Source organism: Mus musculus, chromosome 10 (assembly GCF_000001635.26).
Source record: "Mus musculus strain C57BL/6J chromosome 10, GRCm38.p6 C57BL/6J".
NCBI classification, from domain to species: domain Eukaryota; kingdom Metazoa; phylum Chordata; class Mammalia; order Rodentia; family Muridae; genus Mus; species Mus musculus.
Genome location: NC_000076.6, coordinates 119,940,551 through 119,963,227, shown reverse-complemented (window position 1 = coordinate 119,963,227; position 22,677 = coordinate 119,940,551). Strand labels below are relative to the sequence as shown.

The following is a 22,677-nucleotide window of genomic DNA, read 5'->3' as shown; positions in this document are numbered from 1 at the left end:
TGCAGCCATGTCAAGGGCCCCAAAGGCCTCACACCCATGGGAATGACAAAGGCTCCCACGGGGAGGCTCAGCCAGATGGCAGGACCCCTCTCTGATCCAAGCATTTGTGGACAGTATGCTCTGAAGATGTCTACCATAGTTTTCTGCCTACTGCCATATGTAATGGCCTGAAGACTGGCCCTGGCAGAGAATTCTACTGACATTAGCTATGCCAGTTATATACCATAAAATCAACTACCTTATGCAATGGATGCACTAACCCCACCTCCTTGCTCAACTGTATGTAAAAAAGGATACTGAGTTTCCCAGGTGCTGTGGCTTCTCCATCACAGAGCCCAGACCACTGGATCCTGGCTTTTCTGTGTCCACGTGTCTGTCTTTTTTCATCCCCTGGCTGCCCTAGTTAGAAACATCCCTAGCACTGTGCAAGAACATGGTCTTACACCACTTTAATTGATTTAGCTTTTTAAACAGATCTCGAAAGCTGATGTATGAGCTTTATAGTTTTGCTGCTGTGAAGGCGGTCCCCGCTTTGCTTGACCCTCTGTAGAGTCATGTTTTATCACAAATTTAATTCAGGGGAAGTTAGAGCTCAAGGCTACGTAAGGGAACTGAAGCCCTGCCAAGGAATAGGAACAGGACGTGACCAGATTGGGGCTCATATGACAGGTCTCAGAATTAATTTGACAGGCTGACATAGTTTCTATAGACATTTACACATGCCTTTCGGAAAAGGAGCGAGAGGGCTCCTAGCATAAGTTTGTAGGGCATCCGTACCGCTAAATGACAAAGAAAAAAAATTAACTTTAAAATAAAGGAAAAGAAAAGCAGCCCCCAACATTTTATAAAGAGCCCCTGAGCTCAGGCATGTGCACTTGGTATACTGTCAGATGCCACTAGGTCCTTTCTGCAGAACTTCTAGGTTATTTCCATGGTCACTGCTAATGTAAAGACTTCAGGGGGAAAATTTTTTTCAGAGAAATCAAGGCTATACCTTCTCTTGCTTCAGAGAGTGCGGACAGTCAGACTGCTATTGAAAGGGCTAAACACTGGGAAAGTAGAACTGTTTACCTCAAAGGTGAAAAATGCTTGCCCCAGCTGCTAAACTGGCCTGGCATGTTACTCACAGCTACTGCCCGACCACCACAGCCTATCGTCCTTCCAAAGGCACTGACATTCCTTTTCAGGTTTAAAACAGGCACTGTCAGGCTTTCCAGAGTTCAATAAACCATCCATCCAGGAAACGGATACGTTCCCACTAGGCGCTGCGGAGGCAGAGAAACCGCTAACGTAAGAGCAAGTGTCTGCCGACCTGAAAATAGTTCTCAGTGCTTAGGAAGCTCAGCTTCCTAAGACTGCGAGAGAAGGTCAGGTCCTCCCGGGAGAGTTAATGGCTCAAAGGCCTTGTGAACTGGCTCAGGTATCCTCAGCTACACTGGGCTGTATGTTTATGGTCAGAAGTCAGCACATGCTAGATGGCTGAGAGTCGATCTAAAATAAGACAAATGAGTAGCAACCACTTAGCAAGACAGTTTCCTCGGGAACTGTCAGAAGTGTGTGTGTGTGTGTGTGTGTGTGTGTGTGTGTGTATGTGTGTGTGTTGAGCACCAGAGGTGTACATGCATTGCACACACAGATGCTGTGCATGGATATGCCCGTGCATGTGGAGGTCAGAGGTCAAGCTCTAGTCTTGCTTTTGGGGCAATGTCCACTTTGTCTTCTGCAAAAATCTGTCTGTCTGCCTGTCTGTTTCATGTATTCACTCTCCGTGTGTGTATGTGTGTGTATGTGTCTCTGTGTGTGTGTGTATGATGGCATACATATATACGTCAAAGGACGGCTTGGAGGAGTAGGTTCTTTCCTTCCATCTGTGGGCTGCAGTGATGGAATTCACACTACCAGCTTTTATCGGATAAGCCATTTAGCTGGTTCCACTTTATCTCTTGAGATAGGGTCTCTCACTGGGACCCAGGGCCGGCTAATTAAGCTAACTCCAGGGACCTGCCAGGCTCGGTTCCTCCAGACTGGGATTAAAAGCATGTGCGCTCTAGGATGTGAGTTCTGGGCCTTTATTCCAGCTCCTAATATTTGCATGGCAAATATTGCTGACTGAGCTCTTTTCTAAGTCCCCCAAATAATGTTTTAAAATATATACCACATTAAAAAATCACCTCTTTGGGTACTTAAAAGAGAGAGATGTAAAAATTAAACAGCAAATGAAGTTTGGACAAACATAGAGGTTTAAACACATAGCTCAGTCTAATAAAAGAGAAGCATGGCTACTGTGTATTAAGGTAACCAGTGCTCTGTCAATGAGGAAACAAAGAGAGCTGAGGAGAGCTGAGACACAAGAGGAATCCTTAGTTTGGGGCAGCAGGGCACCTGTATAGAAACAATATGCCCACACACCAGTGTCCAGACTCCTCACTTACCGGAGCCTCAGTACATAGCTTATTTATTAATTATAAAGTAAGTGAAACTTCCAATTATATAAAAATTGACCTATACTGGGTAGAGATAGGAAATGAATTATATGTCAAAATCGAATAAATTAAGATAATTTTAGATGCTGAATATTAAAAATTATTTAATATTCTTTACATTTTAACAGTCAATTATAGTTTGCACAATGCTTTCACAGTCTAATTTCATTTTCTTGCTCAATAAAGCCCACTGAGATAGACCTGAAATCTGTGTTAAGATAAGCTTCCACAGCTATACCTGGGAGCCTATCTCCCAAATGATTCTAGATTGCATCAAATGGGCAATTAGCACTAGCCACCACACTTCTTCCTAACTACTTCTTTTTCTTCCTCCTCCTCCTCCTTCTCCTCCTTCTCCTCCTCCTCCCCTTCTTCTGCTCTTCCTCCTCCCTTCCCTTCCCTCCCCCTTCCTCCTCCCCATTCTTCTTCCTCTCCCCATTCTTCTTCCTTCTCTCCCTCCTCCCCTTCCTCCTCTCCCTCCCCCCCCCTCCTCCTCCTCCTCCTCCTCTTCCTTTCGGTGCTAGGGAACAAACCTTAAGCTTTATACATTCCAAGTATTCTACCACAGAGCCACCTCCCGAGCCTTCACTATCACTCTTGGAGAACTCATGTATACACAGGTCTAGTGTGTGGGGAGGTGTAGGGATGACAAGGTGCCCTAAGCTATGGGTTTGGTTCCAAGGAAGTTATTTGTTACCATATATGTTTGAAAAAGAGTTGGTCCAATATGGAGGGTCCCAGTGTCCTCCTGACCCTGAAGAGTGATGATGGCATCTGTCTATGCGGCATGTAATAATTTTATGCCCATCTTCAAGGAGCCTTATAAGGAGTAGTGGTCCTCAGCCTTCCCAGTGCTGGGACCCTTTAACACAGTTCTTCCTTGTGGTGACCCCAACCATAAAATTATTTTTGTTGCTACTTCGTAACTGTCATTTTGTTACTATTATGTGTTGTAATGCAAATATCTGATATTCAGGGTATCTGAGATGTGACCCCTGCCAAACAGCCTTTCACCACGCCGGTTGGTGTTGTGACCTACCACCTTAGCAGTTTATGAATGTGTTTCCTACCTGTTGGGTGAGATAGGTCTTCTCTAGGCATCTGTTTCCCAATCAGGTTTAGGTATGAAGAATAGTATTTCAAAGGTATGAAATACTTTGTTGTGATTACATTATATGACATTATCAGGGATGCTACCACGATCTGATGATGAGGTAATTATGAAATAATTCTAAAGATTAGGGAGGAAAATTTCCCCAAATTGGTATACATACCAAATAAAGCACCATTAGTTTGGGAAATGAGGGCTATGGACTGGACTTAAGCTACATAAGCTATGGTTTGAATGTATTTCTTTCCAATGGTTGTTGTACTGAAAGCTTAGGGGCCAATAAGGTGACACGGAAACTGATGGAACCTTGACAAGGTGGAGCTCAGTGGGAGGTCTCTAAGTCATTAAAACTGCCAGCCTGAGTTCTAATAAGCATATTGTGGCTAGGGAGTGGCTCTGTGGTAGAGTGCTTGTCTAATAGGTATGCATGAAGCTCAGGGTTTGGTTCTTGGCAACCCATAAAGTAAAGACAGAAAGATAGTGTGGACAATTAATGTTAATTACCAGCTTGAAAGAGGGGAGGGGCCTCTGAGCATGGCTGTGAGGGACTGCCTTGATTACACTGAGGTAGGAAGACTTTCCCACTGTGGGTACTGCTATTCCCTGGCTGGGATCCTGCTCTGTAGCAATGGAGCTGAGTAGCACCTTGAAGTCATTGCTGGTTGTCCCTGGTTGTAGATGTGATACAACCAGTTGCTCCAAGCTCCTGCAGCTTTCAGATTCTGATGAACCATACCCTTAAGTGTGAGCTCAAATGTCATAGTAATGGGGGAAAAAACTAAGACAGAAAGACAGAGAGTCAAGCAAAGATGAGTCGAGCCTGGTGGTACCTTTTGGTGTCCCATCTGGCATATTATCCATCAGGTTCACCACAAGCCACACTAATAGGGATGGACTTAAGAGCTGCCAAACAGTAAACAAGCCCTTTTATTTCTTTTACAAATGCCCCATGTCAGTCACTTTATAACAGTAACAAATGGTCTAACAATTGCAATGTATATTTTGTTCATGCCAGTAGAAATAGGGAGAGCAAGAGCTTATATCAAAATGCAAAGGCTAAGTTACTGTTTCACTTTAAAACCCTAGCTGGAACTGTGAGGTTGCGACGTTGTAAGAACTCTTCTTACATAAACACAGAAGTCTTTTCCTGGAGTCCCTCCTCCCTGCTCCTTAGGTAAGCTGGAGTTCCAATATCTGGGTTCTACTGGTGATCTGGGCTGCAGGATACTGCCTGGAAATCTGTAGAGAGCTCTCTGGTATATTTAAGACATGATGAGAGTAAAGAGAAAGGAGGTAGGAGGGTTCCAGGAAAGTCATTGCTCACGCCCCTGGACTGAGTAGATTTACCATAATTTAGATCAATAAAAACGCCCCAGTGACTAAGCACCAGCGGATGATGATGAATTTATTGTCTTACTTTCCTCCTTCTCACGCAGAAATTTCTGAGGCGCTCAACACTAAATATTTGATGTTTTGTGCTTTATTTTTTTAATAGCAGGGACTATAGACACTCAAAAAATGCACTTAGGTCTAAAACTATTATATCTCAAAGGGTAAAAAAAAAAAATCCACTTTTATCTGTAAATATCCCTGTAAGACTTTTTTGAAAGCACCATAAGTGAGTGTTCCAGCACAAATTAAAATTTAAGTTTGGGGAAATATAAGGACACATTTTTAAGACTTGTTCTGCTGCCTTCGAAAGGCTTTTATCTGAAATAATTTATTTTTTTTTCATGCATCCGCTATAATTTATATTACCCTGCCGTAGCTACCATATCGGCATTGTGGAGTCTACCAGGGTTTAATCATGAATTCAACACCACATGGTTCGTGCAACTTTGGCAGAGTGACTTTGTAAAAAGGACGGGTGCGTGTGTGTCATGGGCTACCACTGCAATCATAACTGCCAACGCAACAGAATCCCTTGCACAGATTCCTGCCAGCTCTTCTCTGTGGGGTTATTATGAGGGCATACTGCTGACAGCTATGATGCTTATTTGCCGATATGAAACAGCGTCAGTGTCTTTCCTTAGCCAAGAGAAAGAAGGATCCAAAGGTGCGAAGCCACGCACACGAAGGACTTAGTTACATCTCTCGGAGCTTGCAGTTAATGTTTGCATATATGGGGCATGGCGTGAGGCTGTCCCCCAGGGAAGTTATAGCAAAGAGCAGAGGAGGGGGAGGCTGGGAGGAGCTTCACGGCTTCCTGGTATCCTTGGTTACATTTCCACACTGCAGTTCCAGTCACTTAGTGTGTGACTGGATTTCAAGATAACCCTTCCTGCGATTTTTTATTATCTGTGGTGTTCTGGATCAAGGTTTATAATCTGTATGTAAGAACAGCACCTACCTGTGGAACATCTGAACCACACAATTATGAAAATTAAACTCAGTCTTGATTTTTCCCACAGGTAGAATATTTAACATATTTTCCAAATATTTTCCTCAGCTTGATTGGCCAAACTGAATAATTTCTTAGGCCCTTTTCTGTTCTTTCCTCTGTGAGTGAATGCTGTTGGAAAGGCTGCCTGTATTTCCCTGAGATTTTATTTGGATGGTAAGATCTTGGGAGCAATTCCATGACACAGAAAATGCTCTTTTGCTGGGTATAGTAGCATATGCCGTTAATCCCAGCATTGAGGTGCAGAGGCAGGAGGCTCTCTGTAAGTTCATGGCTCTTTAACGGGTACCAGGACTACACCATGACACCCTGCTTTTAAAATCAAACAAACACTGCCCCCCAAAATTAATAAAGCAAGAACCCCAAAGAAACCAACAAACACAAACCTAACGGAACCAACTTTTAAGGCTCTCATGGGGTTAATTAACATTAAAGAACCACCTGAGAAACAGGAAGTCTGAGAGCCATCCAAACAGGTCCCCACAGTGGGTGACATGTTACTTGTGTCATGTGGGGAAGTTTCAAGGTCTCAAGCAGGCAAGCAGCGGTCAGGAAGCTCAAATGGTACAAAGCCCACAGGACTTTAGGGGAAGGCAGCTACAATACAGATTTAGAACCGACCCATTCATATGAAGGAACGATCACTCCTTGCCACTGCCTGAATCAAGCAAGGGGCTTAGTAGTTTGTGTTTCATAACCTCTCGAGAGCCACAAAACATTCAGTGTGCTACAGTGAATGTTTCCAGCAAGTGGGAGAATGTAGTCACGTTCTCTGCTTGTTCACAGGTCTGGTGCCTCCCCGAAGTCACGGCCACAAGTGTCTAAGGAGTCGAGGCTCTGGGGAAGGGAAGCTGTGTGATCCGGCAGAGGGTGGAAACTGAGGAAGAGTGAGACACCAGCGTTTCATTCCCCAAAGCAGCCTCAGCTGCATCAAAGACAAAACCTCATGGCCTGCTTAGCTTCAGCCAGTCAATGGAGCACAGCGGGTTCCAAAAGCTACAGCGCCAGGGCCTTCTATCTCAAAGGCACGCACGCATTTGCTGCTTTGTGGAATAAAGATCTAAAATAGGATGCGGGACGTAGCCTGAAGCTTTAGGAAATACCTCTTCAGAGATGAAGGGGAATGGGAAGAGAAATGGAAGAAAAGGGGGCCAAGCAGGGGTGGGCCACCGGTGGGAGTAGGGAGTAGAACGGGACTGGGAGAGAGAAGAGAGACAATAAAGGGTGAATCCAACATGAATACAAACAGCTTGCTTACGCCTTCCCTGGATTTCTTACTCCTGCCTTTGGAGGTCTCCAGGGAAGAATAAATGCTTACTCCCACCTTAGATGAAAAGCAGGGGACACACTGCTTTCAGGCAGTCTGCATTTAATTCATTTGGCAAATACTTAATGTGTACAGTCTTTATGGATGGTAGGTGCATGCTATACATACAACAGCGTCTATGTATACTTATATAAGGGTATAAGTGTGCCGTATAAAAGTGTGTCTTTTCATTTCCCAGACTTCCTGGGGTTCTCCCGCTACCACATTAGCATTATAATTGTGTTAATAACCTTGAAGGAAAAGTAAGGTTCCCTGAGGGAGGAAGACAGGAGACCTGGTTAGATGCTTATCAGGGGAAAGTTTTCTTGGGTGATATTTAGGCTGAGACCTTAAAGGGTGTGTGTAAAACAGGTGGAAAAGAATATATATTGCTATACACACAGGAATAAGAGAACTATTTCTTAGGAGGAGAGTATTCAGTGTTATAAGGAATTAGAGAAAGAGCTTCCTGATAGTCAAAGGAAGAGAGTAACTTGGGGACTGGTAGGGGAAGATGGGATGGCAGTTTCGGGAACGGTGCCTTCTGGGGATTGATGGGCCTAGTGATGGCACTGGAGGGAGAGACAGGACTTGGTGTGTGTTCCATAGAGTTATTCAGGAACAAGAATTTGAGAGGGAGTGGCTTGAGGAATGGAGGGAGACACGAGGTGGAGGAGACTGCAGGTCTTATAGAGACATGGAGTCTGGGAACGCGTGTGCAAGTGGGGTGTGTGTAAAGAGAAGGCTGGCCTCGTGAGCAGACAGAGATGAGGGCCCCGAGTGAAACCACATTAGAGAGGAGAAACGCTGTGTGCCTGGGCTTTTCATTCGAAACTGCTCCATGGAGGCCCTTTTGGAGAAGGGAAGATGCCGGAGAACGGACTCCAGGGAAGAAATAAAGAGAGAAAGCAAGCTGTTGTAAACACGGAGATTCTCAGAATTATCGAACAAATGTGGCATTGAAACTGCTCCTTTTGATTAAATTGCTTTTTGAAGAGAAAGTTCTGGATGGGGGCAGAAACGTTTGAATTCTGGGTATCTTATCTTCTTGGACAAGTTACTGTTATCCCGCCAACTTCTCAAAGGGTGACGCGTTGGCTTATCAATGTAAGTAAAAATGCATTGAGATAATTTCTATAAAGTATCCTGAACATTATAGATGAGTCTGCAAATGGAAGCTACTGTCCCGGGCTTCTGCTAACAGTGACATCATATTAGAGGAAGGGTGGGGTCTTGACTTGAACATTTATAAACTCTTATCACCTGGGCAAAAAGTACCTTGCGTTTCTCTTTTTAAAACTAGCTTAATTCTCCCCTTTCTTATATCACGAGGCTCACATAAGCAGGAACTCCAGCCCCAACATCTCTGCTATATCTCAGCCCGCAACTCCACCAGATAAGGATGAGGAATGGGGGTTAAAGGCTCTTTGCTTGACAAGGAAGAGAAGATCAGGGGCATTTCTAGTCCTTGCCCACAAGAGCTCTGTGAAGAACAGATGTGTGAGTCTACACAATTTAACATGTGAATTTATTTAAGAATTTGGGGCTGAAGAGCACACACGGCTCTTGGGGGTGACCAGAGTTTGGCTGCCAGCGCCTAACTCCAGCTCCAGGAAATCTCAAGCCTACTTTTAGCCCCCAAGGGCACACATCTTCTGCATTCAAGTGCACATATGCACACATAGATGAATGAGCAAACACATGATTAAAAATAAAAATCTTAAAAATACTGATATTAAAAAATAGCACTAGGGACTGTTTAAGGAGAATATTCATGAGATGTTCACTGAGAAAGAGCAGGAAGCTCTCCTGAAGATTGTTTACTCGAACTCTTAGAACATCTAGATGCACGCAGGTTAGCATCCAACATCTAATACCAGGTGGCCTGAAGCCTGGAAACTCCTGCATGCTTGTGTAGAAGTTGACATTTGTCTGCTTTTGTAGTAATGTGAGTTGGTGACATCAGCAGGGTCATATCAAGAACCAACGCCTTGGTCCCAGAGAGGGGCAAAGCCTTCTGTGGATGAGGTCAGCATGATGACAAAGTATGAATGTTGACTGTGTGTTCAGAAAGCATCCACTATAGCTTTCTTTCCCTGGATGTTTACACAACCTGGAGATTGTCCCTGCACACAGACTGCTCTGTAGATTAGCTAAATCTGTCCCCTTGATTCAGACATATACCATAAACCCTACCTCCCTAGCTGTGTAATAACCTTGCCTCCTAGTCAAGCTGGACACACTAACCCCATGGCCCGATCAACTGTATTTAATTGACATGCTAATCTTCTGGGATGCTATGGTTTTCCCACCAGATCCCAGTTTTCTGTGTCCGGGTGTCTGCTGTTTCTTCACTCCTTCAATGTTACTAGTCAAGGTCACTACTAATGCTACTAGTCAAGGTTACTACTAATGCTACTAGTCAAGGTTACTACTAGTCAACGCTACTAGTCAAGGTTGCTACTAGTCAATACTAATAATCAAGGTTACTACTAGTCAATATTACTAATCAAGGTTACTACTAGTCAATGCTACTAGTCAAGGTTTCTACTAGTCAATACTACTAATCAAGGTTACTACTAGTCAGTGCTACTAATCAAGGTTACTACTAGTCAGTGCTACTAGCCAAGGTTACTACTAGTCAATACTACTAGCCAAGGTTACTATAAGTTAATGCTACTAGCCAAGGTTACTATTAGTCAATGCTACTAGCCAAGGTTACTATTAGTTAATGCTACTAGTCAAGGTTACTACTAGTCAATGCTACTAGTCAAGCTATGCAAGAATGCAGTATCACATTTCTGTTGCTATCACTGTCCCTGCGGAAACAAAGCCTGGCCACGCGTGAGGCCAGAAGGCAGTAGAACACTTTAAGCAGGTACTCCTGGCATTTATTATATTAGTTGTGAGGTTGATGGTATTAATGGGGAATTTGAACAGCTGCTAGCATGACAGAACTAATAAAAATAGGACCCTTTTACTTGTGGTAGACACTGAAGTGAATATTTGTTTATCAAAGGAAACTGAAGTGTTTGGAGTCGACAGAGAAGCGACTCTTGCCTGATGAGAGTCTTGCAGCCTTCTGCCTCCTTGGAGGTAACAGTTCATCATAACGGACAACAGTGTGAGGGAGAAACATACAAGCCAGTATTTTTCCCAGAGAAAAATGGTTTGGAGCTAGTTTTACATAAGAGAAGATACAATTACTCTACCACCATGAAGGGAATAATCTAGATTGGTACTTTGATGGTAGACTATACAATGTTGGCCCAGACCGACCTTATGATTAAGAACCGAGCTTCTCTGCATCTCACTTTCCAAAGGGAAAGCCCCTCTGGACTAGTTAATACACATGCATGACCTCAGAGAAACTCATCACTCAAGGAGAAATCACCCCTCACAGACTGTTGGCTTTTTATCTCTCTAAGCTATGTCAAAATTAAAGGGCTAATATCCCCCTTGAAAGGACATATTAAACGTTAGAAGCATCATATACAATCTGAAATGGAAAGAGTTTTGGCCAAGTTTTGATTAATTTATTAAAAGTATCAGAAAGCCAAGATCAAACTTCTTACAGACAGTGGTACCATGCTGACTGTAGGGGCCCATGGATGCTGAGAGGCAGTCTCTGGGACATTTGTAACTGTCTGTGGCATGGCTGAGTTTGAGGTCATGAATGATCAATAGCCAATTTTCTTATCAATAGTGAGGTTAGCTTCAAATCAGCTTAAACTAATGTGAGAAGTCATTTTCAAATATTTTTATGTGTAGTGTTTTTAGTTGGGATTTATGAGTTCAGCAGTTTAAAAAAGAAGCAACTGGCTTTTGAACATTTAAATTCAAAGATGTTGGTCAGTAGAGCAATAATTATGGAACAGTGTTTAAAACATGTAGAGATCTTTGTGATCCTCTTGCAAAGAATATCACCTAAAATATAAGCCCTTGTGCCTTTAGGGGAAATTTAGATGGTAAATTATTAATCTGTGGTAGTTATTTTGATTTCCTTGTTTATTGCCTTAACACTTATTATCTAAGCTTTTAGGAGGAACTAGTAAATGACACTCTAGAGTGTTCTGTACGCTTGTTGGTATCACTCGGATATTAAAACTGTTCGTGTATACCTTTTGAGGTAGAGTTGGGCTAACCAAATCACTTTACAGCTCCTGAAGCCAAGAACTAATGCATATGGATAAGGCTTTGAGAAGCATAGCTCTCTGCAAGCCCAAAGAAATGTAACCAGCACAAGGCAGCAGAGCCACCTGGCTGAGAACAGGATGGGAAGGAAGCCAGCAGCAGAGCACCCACAGGACTGAGAGAGTGGACCACGCTAGTGCTCCAAAGCTGCATGAAGTGTGGTTCTTATTTCTGACACTCTGCCCTCAAGTCTTCACATTCCCTTGAAGGCCTCACCCACGTGCTTTTACAAACAGGAAGTTGTGAAGAGAAGAATGTCCACTATTCGGAACAGCTACTTGCAGTGAAGGCCTTGCTTCCAAAAGACTCCACAGATTGTCTGGGAGCCAGGTTGACTAAAACAGAAAAAGGGTAATACCAATCCTCTGGCTGGGGGAACAGGTATGGCGGGATTCACTGAAAGGCTCTGGTATAAGGGGACTGACTGTTGGGAGGTGGTGGCCCACGCCTTTAATCCAGCACTCGGGAGGCAGAGGCAGGCAGTTCGAGGTCAGCCGGGTCTACAGAGCAAATTTCAGGACAGCCAGAGAAAGACAGAGAAACCCTGTCTCAAAACAAACAAACAAAAACAAAAAACAAAACAAACATACAAGAACAAAGGAAGCCATAGCGAACATCCTCTGTGCAAAAAGGCAATGTGAGATTCAACTCAAGCCCGTGGTTATACAGAGGAAGGCTAGCCCAGTAATCAAATATTAAGAGCAGCCAGATATTGAAATTTACTTTAAAGCAAAAGTCTTTGTTTCTGAGTATCATAAAATGGCCCCATCTCTTCAAGAGCATTGTAAAGAACGCATCCATGTTGTATGCCTATGCCTGATAAAAGTGTACTGACTGCCTCTTTAAGAAGGATGAAACCCTGTGGGTCATCCTGTTGTACACAGTACAGATGGAATAGTGAAACACTCAGTTACGGCAACAAGATGATAAAATGTTACAATTTTCCGAATGGATCAGGCAAAAGGGGTTCTAAGGGGAATCACCTATGGACCCTTCTTTGGTCTCCTGCCTGGAAGATTGATTGCATCTCTAAACGACTATGATGGAGAATTTCGAGGGTTGACTTGATTAGATTAAGACACTTCTGGAGCATTAGTGAAGCGTCTACTGGAATGTTTGGAAGGATGTTTGCACAGAGGACCGGCTGGGGGTGTAAGAACAGCTCTGAATGTAGGCGGTACCATTCCTTGGGCTGGGGTCTAAACAAACAAGAGACAAAGCATTCCTGGTTCTCTGCTTCATAATCGACAGAGCTGGGAGCAGTTGGAGCTGGGAACAGTCGCCTCTGGCTGCTTCGGACAGGACCTAGTCCTGGCCACAGTGGACTTACACCTCCCAGACCCCTGAACTGTGAGCCAGAATAAACACTTCATTTTAAAAGTTACTTTTTTTTTTTTTTTTTTGCTGTGTATTTTGTAACTAATACATTGGGTGGGGGATGGGAACTGACAAGTTGTCATCTCTAGCCAGCTAAGGAATTCATCATGCTTTCATCCAACGAGCTTAGTTCAAGCCTCAGAGCTGGTCTCCACACCACTCTTCAGAGGGTCACCTTCCATCAATCAGCTATTACATAGAGGTAAAAAAAAATATTGATGTTCCCTATTCTAGACAAACCTCATACATTATGTATATAGTTTCAAGATGCTATATCAACTTGCCTAAAATATTTACAGAAATGCGACACAATATGCAACACTGGCAAGCTATAAAGATAAAAGGGAACTTCCAGAGCCATATATTCATGGACTCATTTGATAAATGTGATATACTCACTCACAGACTCATGAACTTCCAGAGCCATGCACTCACTCACGGACTCATTTGATAAACGTGGCAGCGAGCTTACTCAGTACCAAGTATGATGCTGGGCACTGGCATTAGTCTGGCATCTAGCTGCTCACAGAGCCATATACTCACGGACTCATTTGATAAACGTGGCAGCAAGCTTACTCGGTACTGAGTATGTTGCTGGGCACTGGAGTTAGTCTGGCATCTAGCTGCTCACCTCTAATTGGTTGTTTGGCTGCTGGTATTTCTTTTCTAGTTTGCTCTTAATCCTAATTGTGGTGGGTAGAGTCTGTGAACTCATATACCAAGGGTTTCCAGACCCAGTTCGCAGACCCGTGAATGCATGGTGGTACTTCCATGATTTCAATAGGCTATAAGCCATACAGAGATGACCTTTAGAAAAGAGAAATTTATTGGAGGTTGGTCTGGTGCTGCAATATATAAAATGCTAAATACTGGTTCCCAAGATCTGGTTGCAGTCTCAAGGAGAGCGGTCTCATGTACACCAAATGATGCTGTGTAAACTTTGTTTACCTATCTTCTCTGACTGGTTAAATAAAGGTAGCCAACAGCTAATTACTGGGGGAATGGAGATAGGTGGGGCTTTGGCTACTGGGGGTTGCAGGTTGGGACCATAGTACTGCAAGTAGAGAGAGAAGGAGAGAGGGAGGGAGGAGGAAGAAGAGAGGAGAGGGAGGAAGAAGAGGAGGTAAAGGAGAAGGAGAGGGAGGGGGAGGAGGAGGTGGAAAGAGGAGGCTACTGCCATCGGACAGGATGGTCCAGGAACACACGGCTGAGAGAAGTGTGCCCTGGGAACAGACTGATGGGGTAGAAATAGCCCAGGAGAGACTCAAACAGCAAGTAACTTGGGGAGTGCAGCTGGAAAACAAACAGTCTAGTATAGAAAATCATCTTAGTGGCCCATTGCAATCAAGTGAGTCCTTAGACGCAGGAAAGCTTCTCTAGGTAGCAGAAGAAATCAGGAAGGACTGCACACAGCATTCCTGTCTTGTTTGATCATGTACGAGTTAATGAGGTAGTGAGAGCAATAGTATTTAATAAGAATTAAGTTTTAGATAAAACTTGTATAGGCAATATAACTACATAGCATCCTAAAGAAAAGACTGCTGGCACTTAAAATTATATGTGTCTTTTACATAGGATACTCTTGGCCTCTGTTTATGTTGTTTCCAGAGAGAGAGAGAGAGAGAAAGAGAGAGAGAGAGAGAGAGAGAGAGAGAGAGAGAGAGAGAGAGAGAGAGAGAGAGAGAGAGAGGGAGGAATATGCCAGTGACAGCCTCCCCACATAGCACACTGTGACTACTGCTGGAAGCCACTTTGTAGTTCTCAGCTTCCAGTTAACCGAGGACACATGAGACATCAGTACAGACATGCAAACAGTGACAGTTGTTCCCACTTAGGGCTCATAGCTGAGAGCTCACAGGTACAAGGTTTTATGTCCCGACTCTGATATTTTGAAAACTCAAATACAGTGTTGGTAAACCTATGCTTTGTAAAGGCAAATCCACCATTTTTTTTTAAAGGACTTGTATCTATTCAAATCTACCTTTATTTAAGCAGCTGCTCAAACATTGCTGTTTCTGTTTGCTCAGGATTGAATGCATGTGAGTAAGGACTAGCCACACAACTGTGCAAAGATGCAATGCCCTGGGGTATTTGGAGAAAAATGTTAATTTCTTTTCTTGTTATCCACAGTTTTGCATGGTACTATAGGGAAATGGAAAATTAAATAGTTTGGGAAATTAAATAGTTTGAAGGTGAACATATAAAATGGTATCTAAAGGGAGAGATAAAGACTCACAGGAGTCAGAAAAAGCCCCATGGGCAGTTTAAGAAGTACTGAGAGAGAAGGTTTGGGGACATTATACTACAGTGTAAGACAAAAATTGTAAATCACAAAATAACTTCAGTTTGAACACAAAGCATCTATTGATGTTTTTGGTACATTCTACAAACACCCACTTAATAACGATTGGTCATAAGGACAGCTAATCTATGAGCAACCTACAGTTATCATTAAGTGCCTTCTGTGTATGCCTGACAGCTCCCTGCACAGTGTAACCAGAATAAACAAAGATCTGCTTAGTGTTTTCACAGGTCTGTGAAACTTTGTATCATAACAAACGCATACATAGATAGTGGAGGCAAATGTAAATACTCCTGAGGTGTATCCAGAAGGTGCTAGAGTGTATCCCTTCTCATTCATAAAATGGAAAAGAGAATGAGTCATATAAATGCATTTGGACCAATAAGAAGGTGGGCTGGACCTGGGCCCACCTTAGTTCGTTTTTTGTAAGGCTGGGTTTAGCAAAGAACACTGGGTACAGAATGAGGAAGGGTCAGGACCACTGGAACATTGCAGTTAACTTTCCATCCTTATTATTGACGACAATAATTTGTTGTTGTATTCGAAACAGATCAACCATATCACTATAGACATTAACTGCATGGTAGGAAGAAAGAGTTACATCATGCAACAGTAAGCTTTGTTTAACCCAGCTAACAAGAGTTCTGCTTAATGGCTGTTCTCTATCGTTATTCCTGGAGAAGGAAATGGTAAAAGAAGCAGGAAATATTTAAAAAATACCTAAGGCAAGTTCTAAGTTGAAACAGACTTGGTAAAATCTTTCTACCCTTTGACTCTGTAAAACCAACCTAAGCACTGATGTTCAGAATTATATTGTTTTAAATAAAACAACTGCTTTTATTTTGTGTGTATGGATGTTTTACCAGCCATGCATACAAGGGCATATGTGTACAGTGCCCTCAGAGATCAGAATACAGGACTGATCCCTGGAACTGGAGTTACAGAGGATTGTGAGCCGCAGTGTGTGTGTGTCTTGGGAATGGAACTGGGGTCGTCTGAAAGAGGAAAAGAGCTCTTAACGCCTGAGCCACCTCACCAGGCCCAGAATGACATCCACGAGATAACTGTGTGCTACTCCACCAAAGAGTCAAATAACAAAGTGAATTTGTATTCCCAGAAAAATACTTTCAAAACATTGAGAGCAAAAGCATGTGAAATGAAAATAAGCACTTGGATGAACTTTCAGAAAATATAACAATCCAGGTTGCCTCATTTCTAAACTATCCCTATGAGACAGGGTGAAGAGTTTTCAGATGAAAGCCAACACTGTATCTTAACTGAGGGCAATGGGAAACCCAGGATTTGTTTTAGAGACACAGAGTATGGAAATAATCAATGTTCATTTCCTTACAGTTATTAACAGTTTGTTTGTGGCAAGCAATCTGCATGCATTTATCTATTTAATACACCAATACTTTGAAGAACTAGTTTCCTCGTTATCCCCACTTTAGACAGGTCATTCTAGACCAGTCAGCTTGGAGAGATGAAATAATTTTTCCAAGGTCAACAGACTCCAGAATCCAAACCAAATGTATCCAAAGACTCTGTATTCGCTAATGTTAGTGCCCCTTACCCACTTTAGAGAAAAAAAATGTCTCCTTCAGTCTCCTGCTTTCCTTGTTATCATTTGCATCTCTAAGAGACAGACCCTCAGGCTCCTCTTTATCCTTTGATAACACATCTCAACCACACCGGAGTGGAGAGATATTTGATATTTGCCTTGTAAATATTTAAAAGAATATGCGTTTGCACTTATTAAGTATATTGATGCACTAACGGCTGTGGGAAAGATAAAGTAGCCGCCATCTTCCACGGCAAATGAAACAGCGCTTCACACTAGGATGCATGTGCTGACTGTACCGTGAGATCCCGGTGCACATGCTCTGCAATAAACGGGCGGAAGTGGACAAGAATACCAAATACTGGTTACCGAAGGGCAGCGAGGAAACTCCCATATGCTTCCATTGGACATAAACTGCTTTACATCTAATTACACCACAGATTAGAACCGCTTCATCTCTGTATCTACTCAATAGAATCTATTTGGAGAAATGAAAACTTGTTGTGTATATTCACTGTAAAGACATTGCCATTCAAGAATATCAAGCACTTTGACTATGGTCAGCCCATATTCCCTCTTTGGTCCCCTAGCCCATCTTGCTTGCTTTCTTTTTCCTCTTCCTTTCCTTAGGAATTGATTCCACTTTAACACAACACACACACACACACACACACACACACACACACACACACAGAGTTTTGTCAGCCATAAGGAAGAATGAAATTAGGCTGTTTTCAAGAAAATGGGTAGGTGTGTATACATACCATGAGCATATGAACCATATTAGAGAAATGTTATTGCTTTGCCTCATTCATGCGTTCTAGTCTCTTCCATGAGTGTAGAGGGTGACCCATATTCTGACATAGTTATTTATGTAGTTATCATCATTTACTCTGAGTCAAGTCATTGAGAACCTTTGAAGAGAAACTCAGTCTGGCTTCTTTTTCTGTCACCTTACTCTCAAGACTTGTTGCTGCTAGGGCTCTCTTGCAGTGACATGAAATCAGAAAGCCAGAACTCACGTTTTGTGAATCCGGAAGGTAAAACTAGTTTGGTGCAAACATACAGTGTATACAGAAGAGGTGACACCGAGGTCAAACACTGATAGAATGGGACTTTATTATTGAAACCCTGGACACGAGAACTGTGTGCCACTGAAAAGGACCACCTAACCTCTTCCTAACTCAGAGGAAAATGTGTGCCCATGTCATCCTAGCTGCTCCAAGAGCACAGACATACCCAACCCTAGTGGCTTCTTAGGAATGCACAGCTGGCATAAACTAGAGTATGAAAAATCACACCCTCAGGGCTTCACACATACCCATCACAGAGACATCGTATTCTATCAGCAGCGTGGCTTCTTGTCCGCACTGTTTAAGGATGCTCATGGCCTCGGCATGGGTGGTTCCCAGGAGCCGAATTCCATCCACGCTGAGCAACCTGTCTCCAGGTTTGATGGTGCCCTCTCTAGAGACAGCGTAAAGGAACAGTCTTGATTAATTCAGCGTAATGGGGCTCAGCTTTAATAGTCACTTAGCCAGAGTCCTACTTTCACGCACTCTCTGCCACGTCCCTCCCATCTGCACTCTTCTCAGGCATCCGGAGTGACAGTAAGAGCGTAAAGAGGTAGCCTGAACAGAAAACCACTGTAATACAAAAACCAGTAATGAGAAAATAACTACCTATTAGCCAACAATCTGGTTGCCTGCAGTTAACTCTTAGAGGATGAAAGGGAGGAAGGCACATTTTGCCTTCTTGTAGACTTTCTCTTGAAAGTCAAAAATTGATTTATTAGAGCCCGGGAAATAGCATTCGCCTGTTTTTCCCCAAAGTTAGGCTGAACAGAGAGGCCTTGTCATTCCATTCCATTTGTCAGCAGTGAACCCGAGTGGAAGAGAGAGCAGTGGGGAGAAGTTTCCGGGTCTGTAAATTTCCCCACTGAGTTATGAGGCCATTTGCCAATCATTATGCCAATGCAGCCTCACATGCCTTGGATGGGGCAGGCAAATAATATACTCCCTGCTGTGACCACAGTCTTAAAGCACTAGGAGGTGACAATCGAAGAACACGTTAGTGACATCACAGAGGCAGGGTGAAAGTAACCTCTCGGTCACCATCTCTGTTTGCCAGAAGGAAGGGCCCAAGATGAAAAACTCAAAAAGAGGTCTCACAAACGTGGGACTTGGGAGAACAGAAATGACACCCAAAATAAACATCTTTCACTTAGATAATTCTAAGGCGCATGACTGAGGTTTCATATTTAGCGCTCGGGTGTCTCCGGATTCTAATTTCATTTGGCAATAATGTGTGCTTTGCTCCGGACATTCTTGTTAACCGTAACCATAAAGATTAATGAGGAATGTGCATACATTTATTTTCTTTAGAAAGAGCAGTCCCCAAGAGATGCACAGGAAGGAAAGGGTGGGGCTCTCTGAGGCTCGCATTATGCGCTGTCCTCTACAAAGGCAGATAGATGCTAGCACAGGAAAGAAGCCAACATCTCCTTTCCTTATTTTAAATGAAATACCATCCTCCCTAGAGGTGAGCTCCCAGCATGAGTTCTGGAGGAGAAACCTGAACATGTAGCCTCGTCCTCTTTAATACCAGTCTTAACTCAAAGCCTGCCTATGGCTTTGTTTGGTCAGCTGTGAGACAATGAAAGTTCATCACTTATGGGGTGGTTGTAAGTCTAGGATAAGACTATGTTAACCAAATGGGTGGTGCATTTTCTGGATCATAGAAAATTCTTTAAAAATAGTATTCACTGTGATAGTTTCTTTCCCAAATGGTTAAAAAATGTCTCTCTTGATTCTAAATGGACAGGCAGAAGCGACTGGTGTGTCTTCTTCCTACTCTTTAACAGTATCTGTGGAAGAAGCATTCCTCCATTATTCAGGAGCCTACCTTTGCCATCAGAAAACAACACAGGCTCATGCATCTTGAGAGACAACTAGATTGAGAGTTTACTTGTGTCCCCACAAGGCTTATGAGAAACCGCCTAAGAGCACTTTCCATTCCCGCACCAATCTCTCAAGGAAGAGACATCTCTAGAGATGGACACAATCTCTTCCATCTGACTAAGTGTCACTCCCCTGTGACATGCAGGGTCATCATCATGAGGTGATGCTACAGCCCAGGGATTCTGCCTATAGTCAGAGTCAGGGTATCACTGATTCCTCCCAAGACGGGAGCACAGCAGCGCTGAAGGACACAGGCCAAGGATCTGCCTTCAGAGAGCCTGGCATTTTCTGTAAGTGCTTCTGCAGAGTCAGGCCACCCGGACCTGAGAGGCAGCCGGTGGTGTCCGGATCTACAGCGGAGGGCACTGAGCTCAGAACCAAGCACTTGCTGTGGAGGAAGCACAGGACAGGTAGGGACCGGAGGCAAACCCTGATTTTCTCTGCAGCCACGGCTCCAATTTGTTGAGCTTTTATATTTTATAATCTCACATACGTATCTAGCTGCTACTATGAGATGTATCAACCATTCTCTCTTTCAGCATCCTCAGCTGTCTTCTATGGATTTTGCATAATGCTGCAGAAAGATGAAGTTTACCTGTCAGCAGGCCCTCCAGGACGAACACAGGTTATCACAACCGGACGGGACTTGTTCCTGTCATCATGCGCTCCCCCTAGTTAAAAACAAAACAAAACAAAACAAAGGAGGCTGCTTAAAACTACTGTTCCTTTTCAAAAGAATCACAAAGTGCCAACCAAGACACTGCAGTATGTTTGTGGATATATGGAGGAGGGCATGCAGCTTTCTCTCTGGACTTTTAAAATCATTAAAAGTCATATTTATTTTAGAAAGGATGTTTCTGAAGTCACTACCTCTCCACCTTGCAATAAATATAAGCAGTTATCAGAGTGGTATAAGACATTTGACAATGGGAATGGCGTGGGGTTCACTAATTAAAACTACTGGTCCAATGAGAATGCCTGCCCATCCTAAACAATGGACAGGTATGAGTGCCTTATGCTGAGCTTGAGCCATGATTTATTCGAGGAAGCAGGTCTCTTACCATGTGTATTAGAAGAGACTCAAGAAAAAGACCACATTGGAAAGGAAGGAAGGAGGGAGGGAGGGAGGGAGGGAGGGAGGGAGGGAGGGAGGGAGGGAGGAAGGAAGGAAGGAAGGAAGGAAGGAAGGAAGGAAGGAAGGAAGGAAGGAAGGAAGGAAGAAAAAAAAAACATGTGGTACCCACTTTCAATTTCAGCACTTGGGAGGCTAAAGCAGGAGGAATCTTTGTAAGTATGGAATCAGCCTGATCTATAGGCTATGTAGCAAGTTCCAGGCTTGCCTTGGCTATAGAATATGGTCCTGCCTAGAGCAAATCTAAGTGGCTTATAAATGGCCATTATAAAAAATTATAGTGTTCAAAATATTAGGAGCAGATTTGGCCTGTTTCCCCCTACTGATTGCAAATCGAATTTAAAATTTTGCATAAGGAAAATTTCTGTAGAGGTGTTTGTAGAACTACATCGTAGAGCTTCGGATAGAAGGTAATCCATTGGGGATTTTCCTTTTTTGATCCAGGACCAGTTTATACAGCTTCCTCCACCTGTGTTCTCCAGCCCGTGCTCATGGCCACCAGGAATGGAGCACTCAGGATATCTGAGGCAGCCCGCTCCACTTCTGGGCAAGGCAGAGTTTACAACATTCTCCTAATGGTCAGCTGATGCCACCAAGTCATGCCTTGGTCCTTGTTATATAGAGTAGACTATTAGCACATCAAAATATGATGTCTGCTTTTCTCCAAACAAGTTTTTCCCCAAGCTGAAAATGGTGGTCCAAGCCCACTAGGCTTCTCTATCTATGGTGGAATATTTCCTATTCTTCTATTCCTTATGTGACCCGAGTACCTTATGTGTTGTCATCCCAGGAGATTATATGGGTAGTCTCTAGTTTCCCAGTATCTGATGAATATGAAGGCCATCATCACCTCTTTTCAATGGCTGTGTGGGGAAACAGACTGCAATTTCCCAAACTTTGCCCAAGGGAAGGGGAATGAAAGGAGCTCGGCTGAAGAGGAAGACTAAGAAGCATTTTATTTGTTCTCGTTTGTTTCTTTTTCTGCAAAACATTCCTACGAGGTACATTTGCTCTTCTCCGACAGAACAGATTTAGAAAAGGACGCAGGTTGGAACCAGCAAGAAACCCTCCCACGATTTTCTCGGATCCACATTTAAATATGAAACACAGGATCAATGCTATTTGTGTTGGGAAACTCCTTGATAGCTGATGTTTCATCATCATTGAAATAATCCACCAAGTTTGTCATTCACTTAGGTTTTAGGAATTTGGACATACAATGTACAATGGGTAACTGAGACCAGTGATGCTCCCTGGTTAGAATGACACACATTAGCATCCTTTGAGATACTTTTTAAAAACAGCAGTATCTGGGCTGGTAACAGAGTTCAGGGTAGGGCAGCTTAGCATGCATGAGATCTCAGGTTCAATATTTAGCCCCAGAAAAGCAAGTCAATGCCAGGGTCACAGCAGAGAAAACATGCGAACAACAAGCCTATGTGTTGTAATGAGCAGATTTCACAGCTTTCGACTTGGGAATGTCTAGGTTTCCTTGTCCACTGTAAAAAGCAGGCTCGGTGGTACAGTCCTCTTTAAAAATAGATTTTGTTCTTTATTGTCTTAAACCTTTAAGTTATTTCAGTTTGTACATGGGTGGATAGGTCAGAGGATAACTTCTAAGAGTCAATTCTTTCTTTTTACCATGTTCCAGGGGTCCCAGGGGTCAAAGTCAGGTCATGAGGCTTGGTGGCAAGTGCCATTATCCATTAAGCCAACATTATATCATTACATCAACATTGTTATCATGCTTGCTCAGAGACCCAGAGAATGTTCTTTCATCCCAAGGATGGACTCTCTAAAGTGGGACACATGGAGGTCCCAAGAATTTTCTTTTTCTTTCTTTCTTTTTT

At 43.2% G+C, this 22,677-nt stretch overlaps 1 protein-coding gene across 25 annotated transcripts in view; it reads right to left on the bottom strand.

Moving 5' to 3' along the window:
- Positions 1-22,677, bottom strand: part of Grip1 (glutamate receptor interacting protein 1) — a 634,030-nt gene that overhangs the window by 124,040 nt on the left and 487,313 nt on the right. For all 25 annotated transcript variants that reach the window (XR_380450.3, XR_380451.3, XR_003948812.1 and 22 more), the window contains 2 exons: positions 20,291-20,366; positions 18,057-18,202 (listed from right to left, as the gene is read on the bottom strand). Coding sequence is in view for 21 of the 25 variants with exons in the window: in XM_006514242.4 (XP_006514305.1) it covers positions 18,057-18,202; positions 20,291-20,366 (222 nt within the window). In the remaining 4 variants the exon portion in view is untranslated. The remainder of the gene's footprint in view (positions 1-18,056; positions 18,203-20,290; positions 20,367-22,677) is intronic.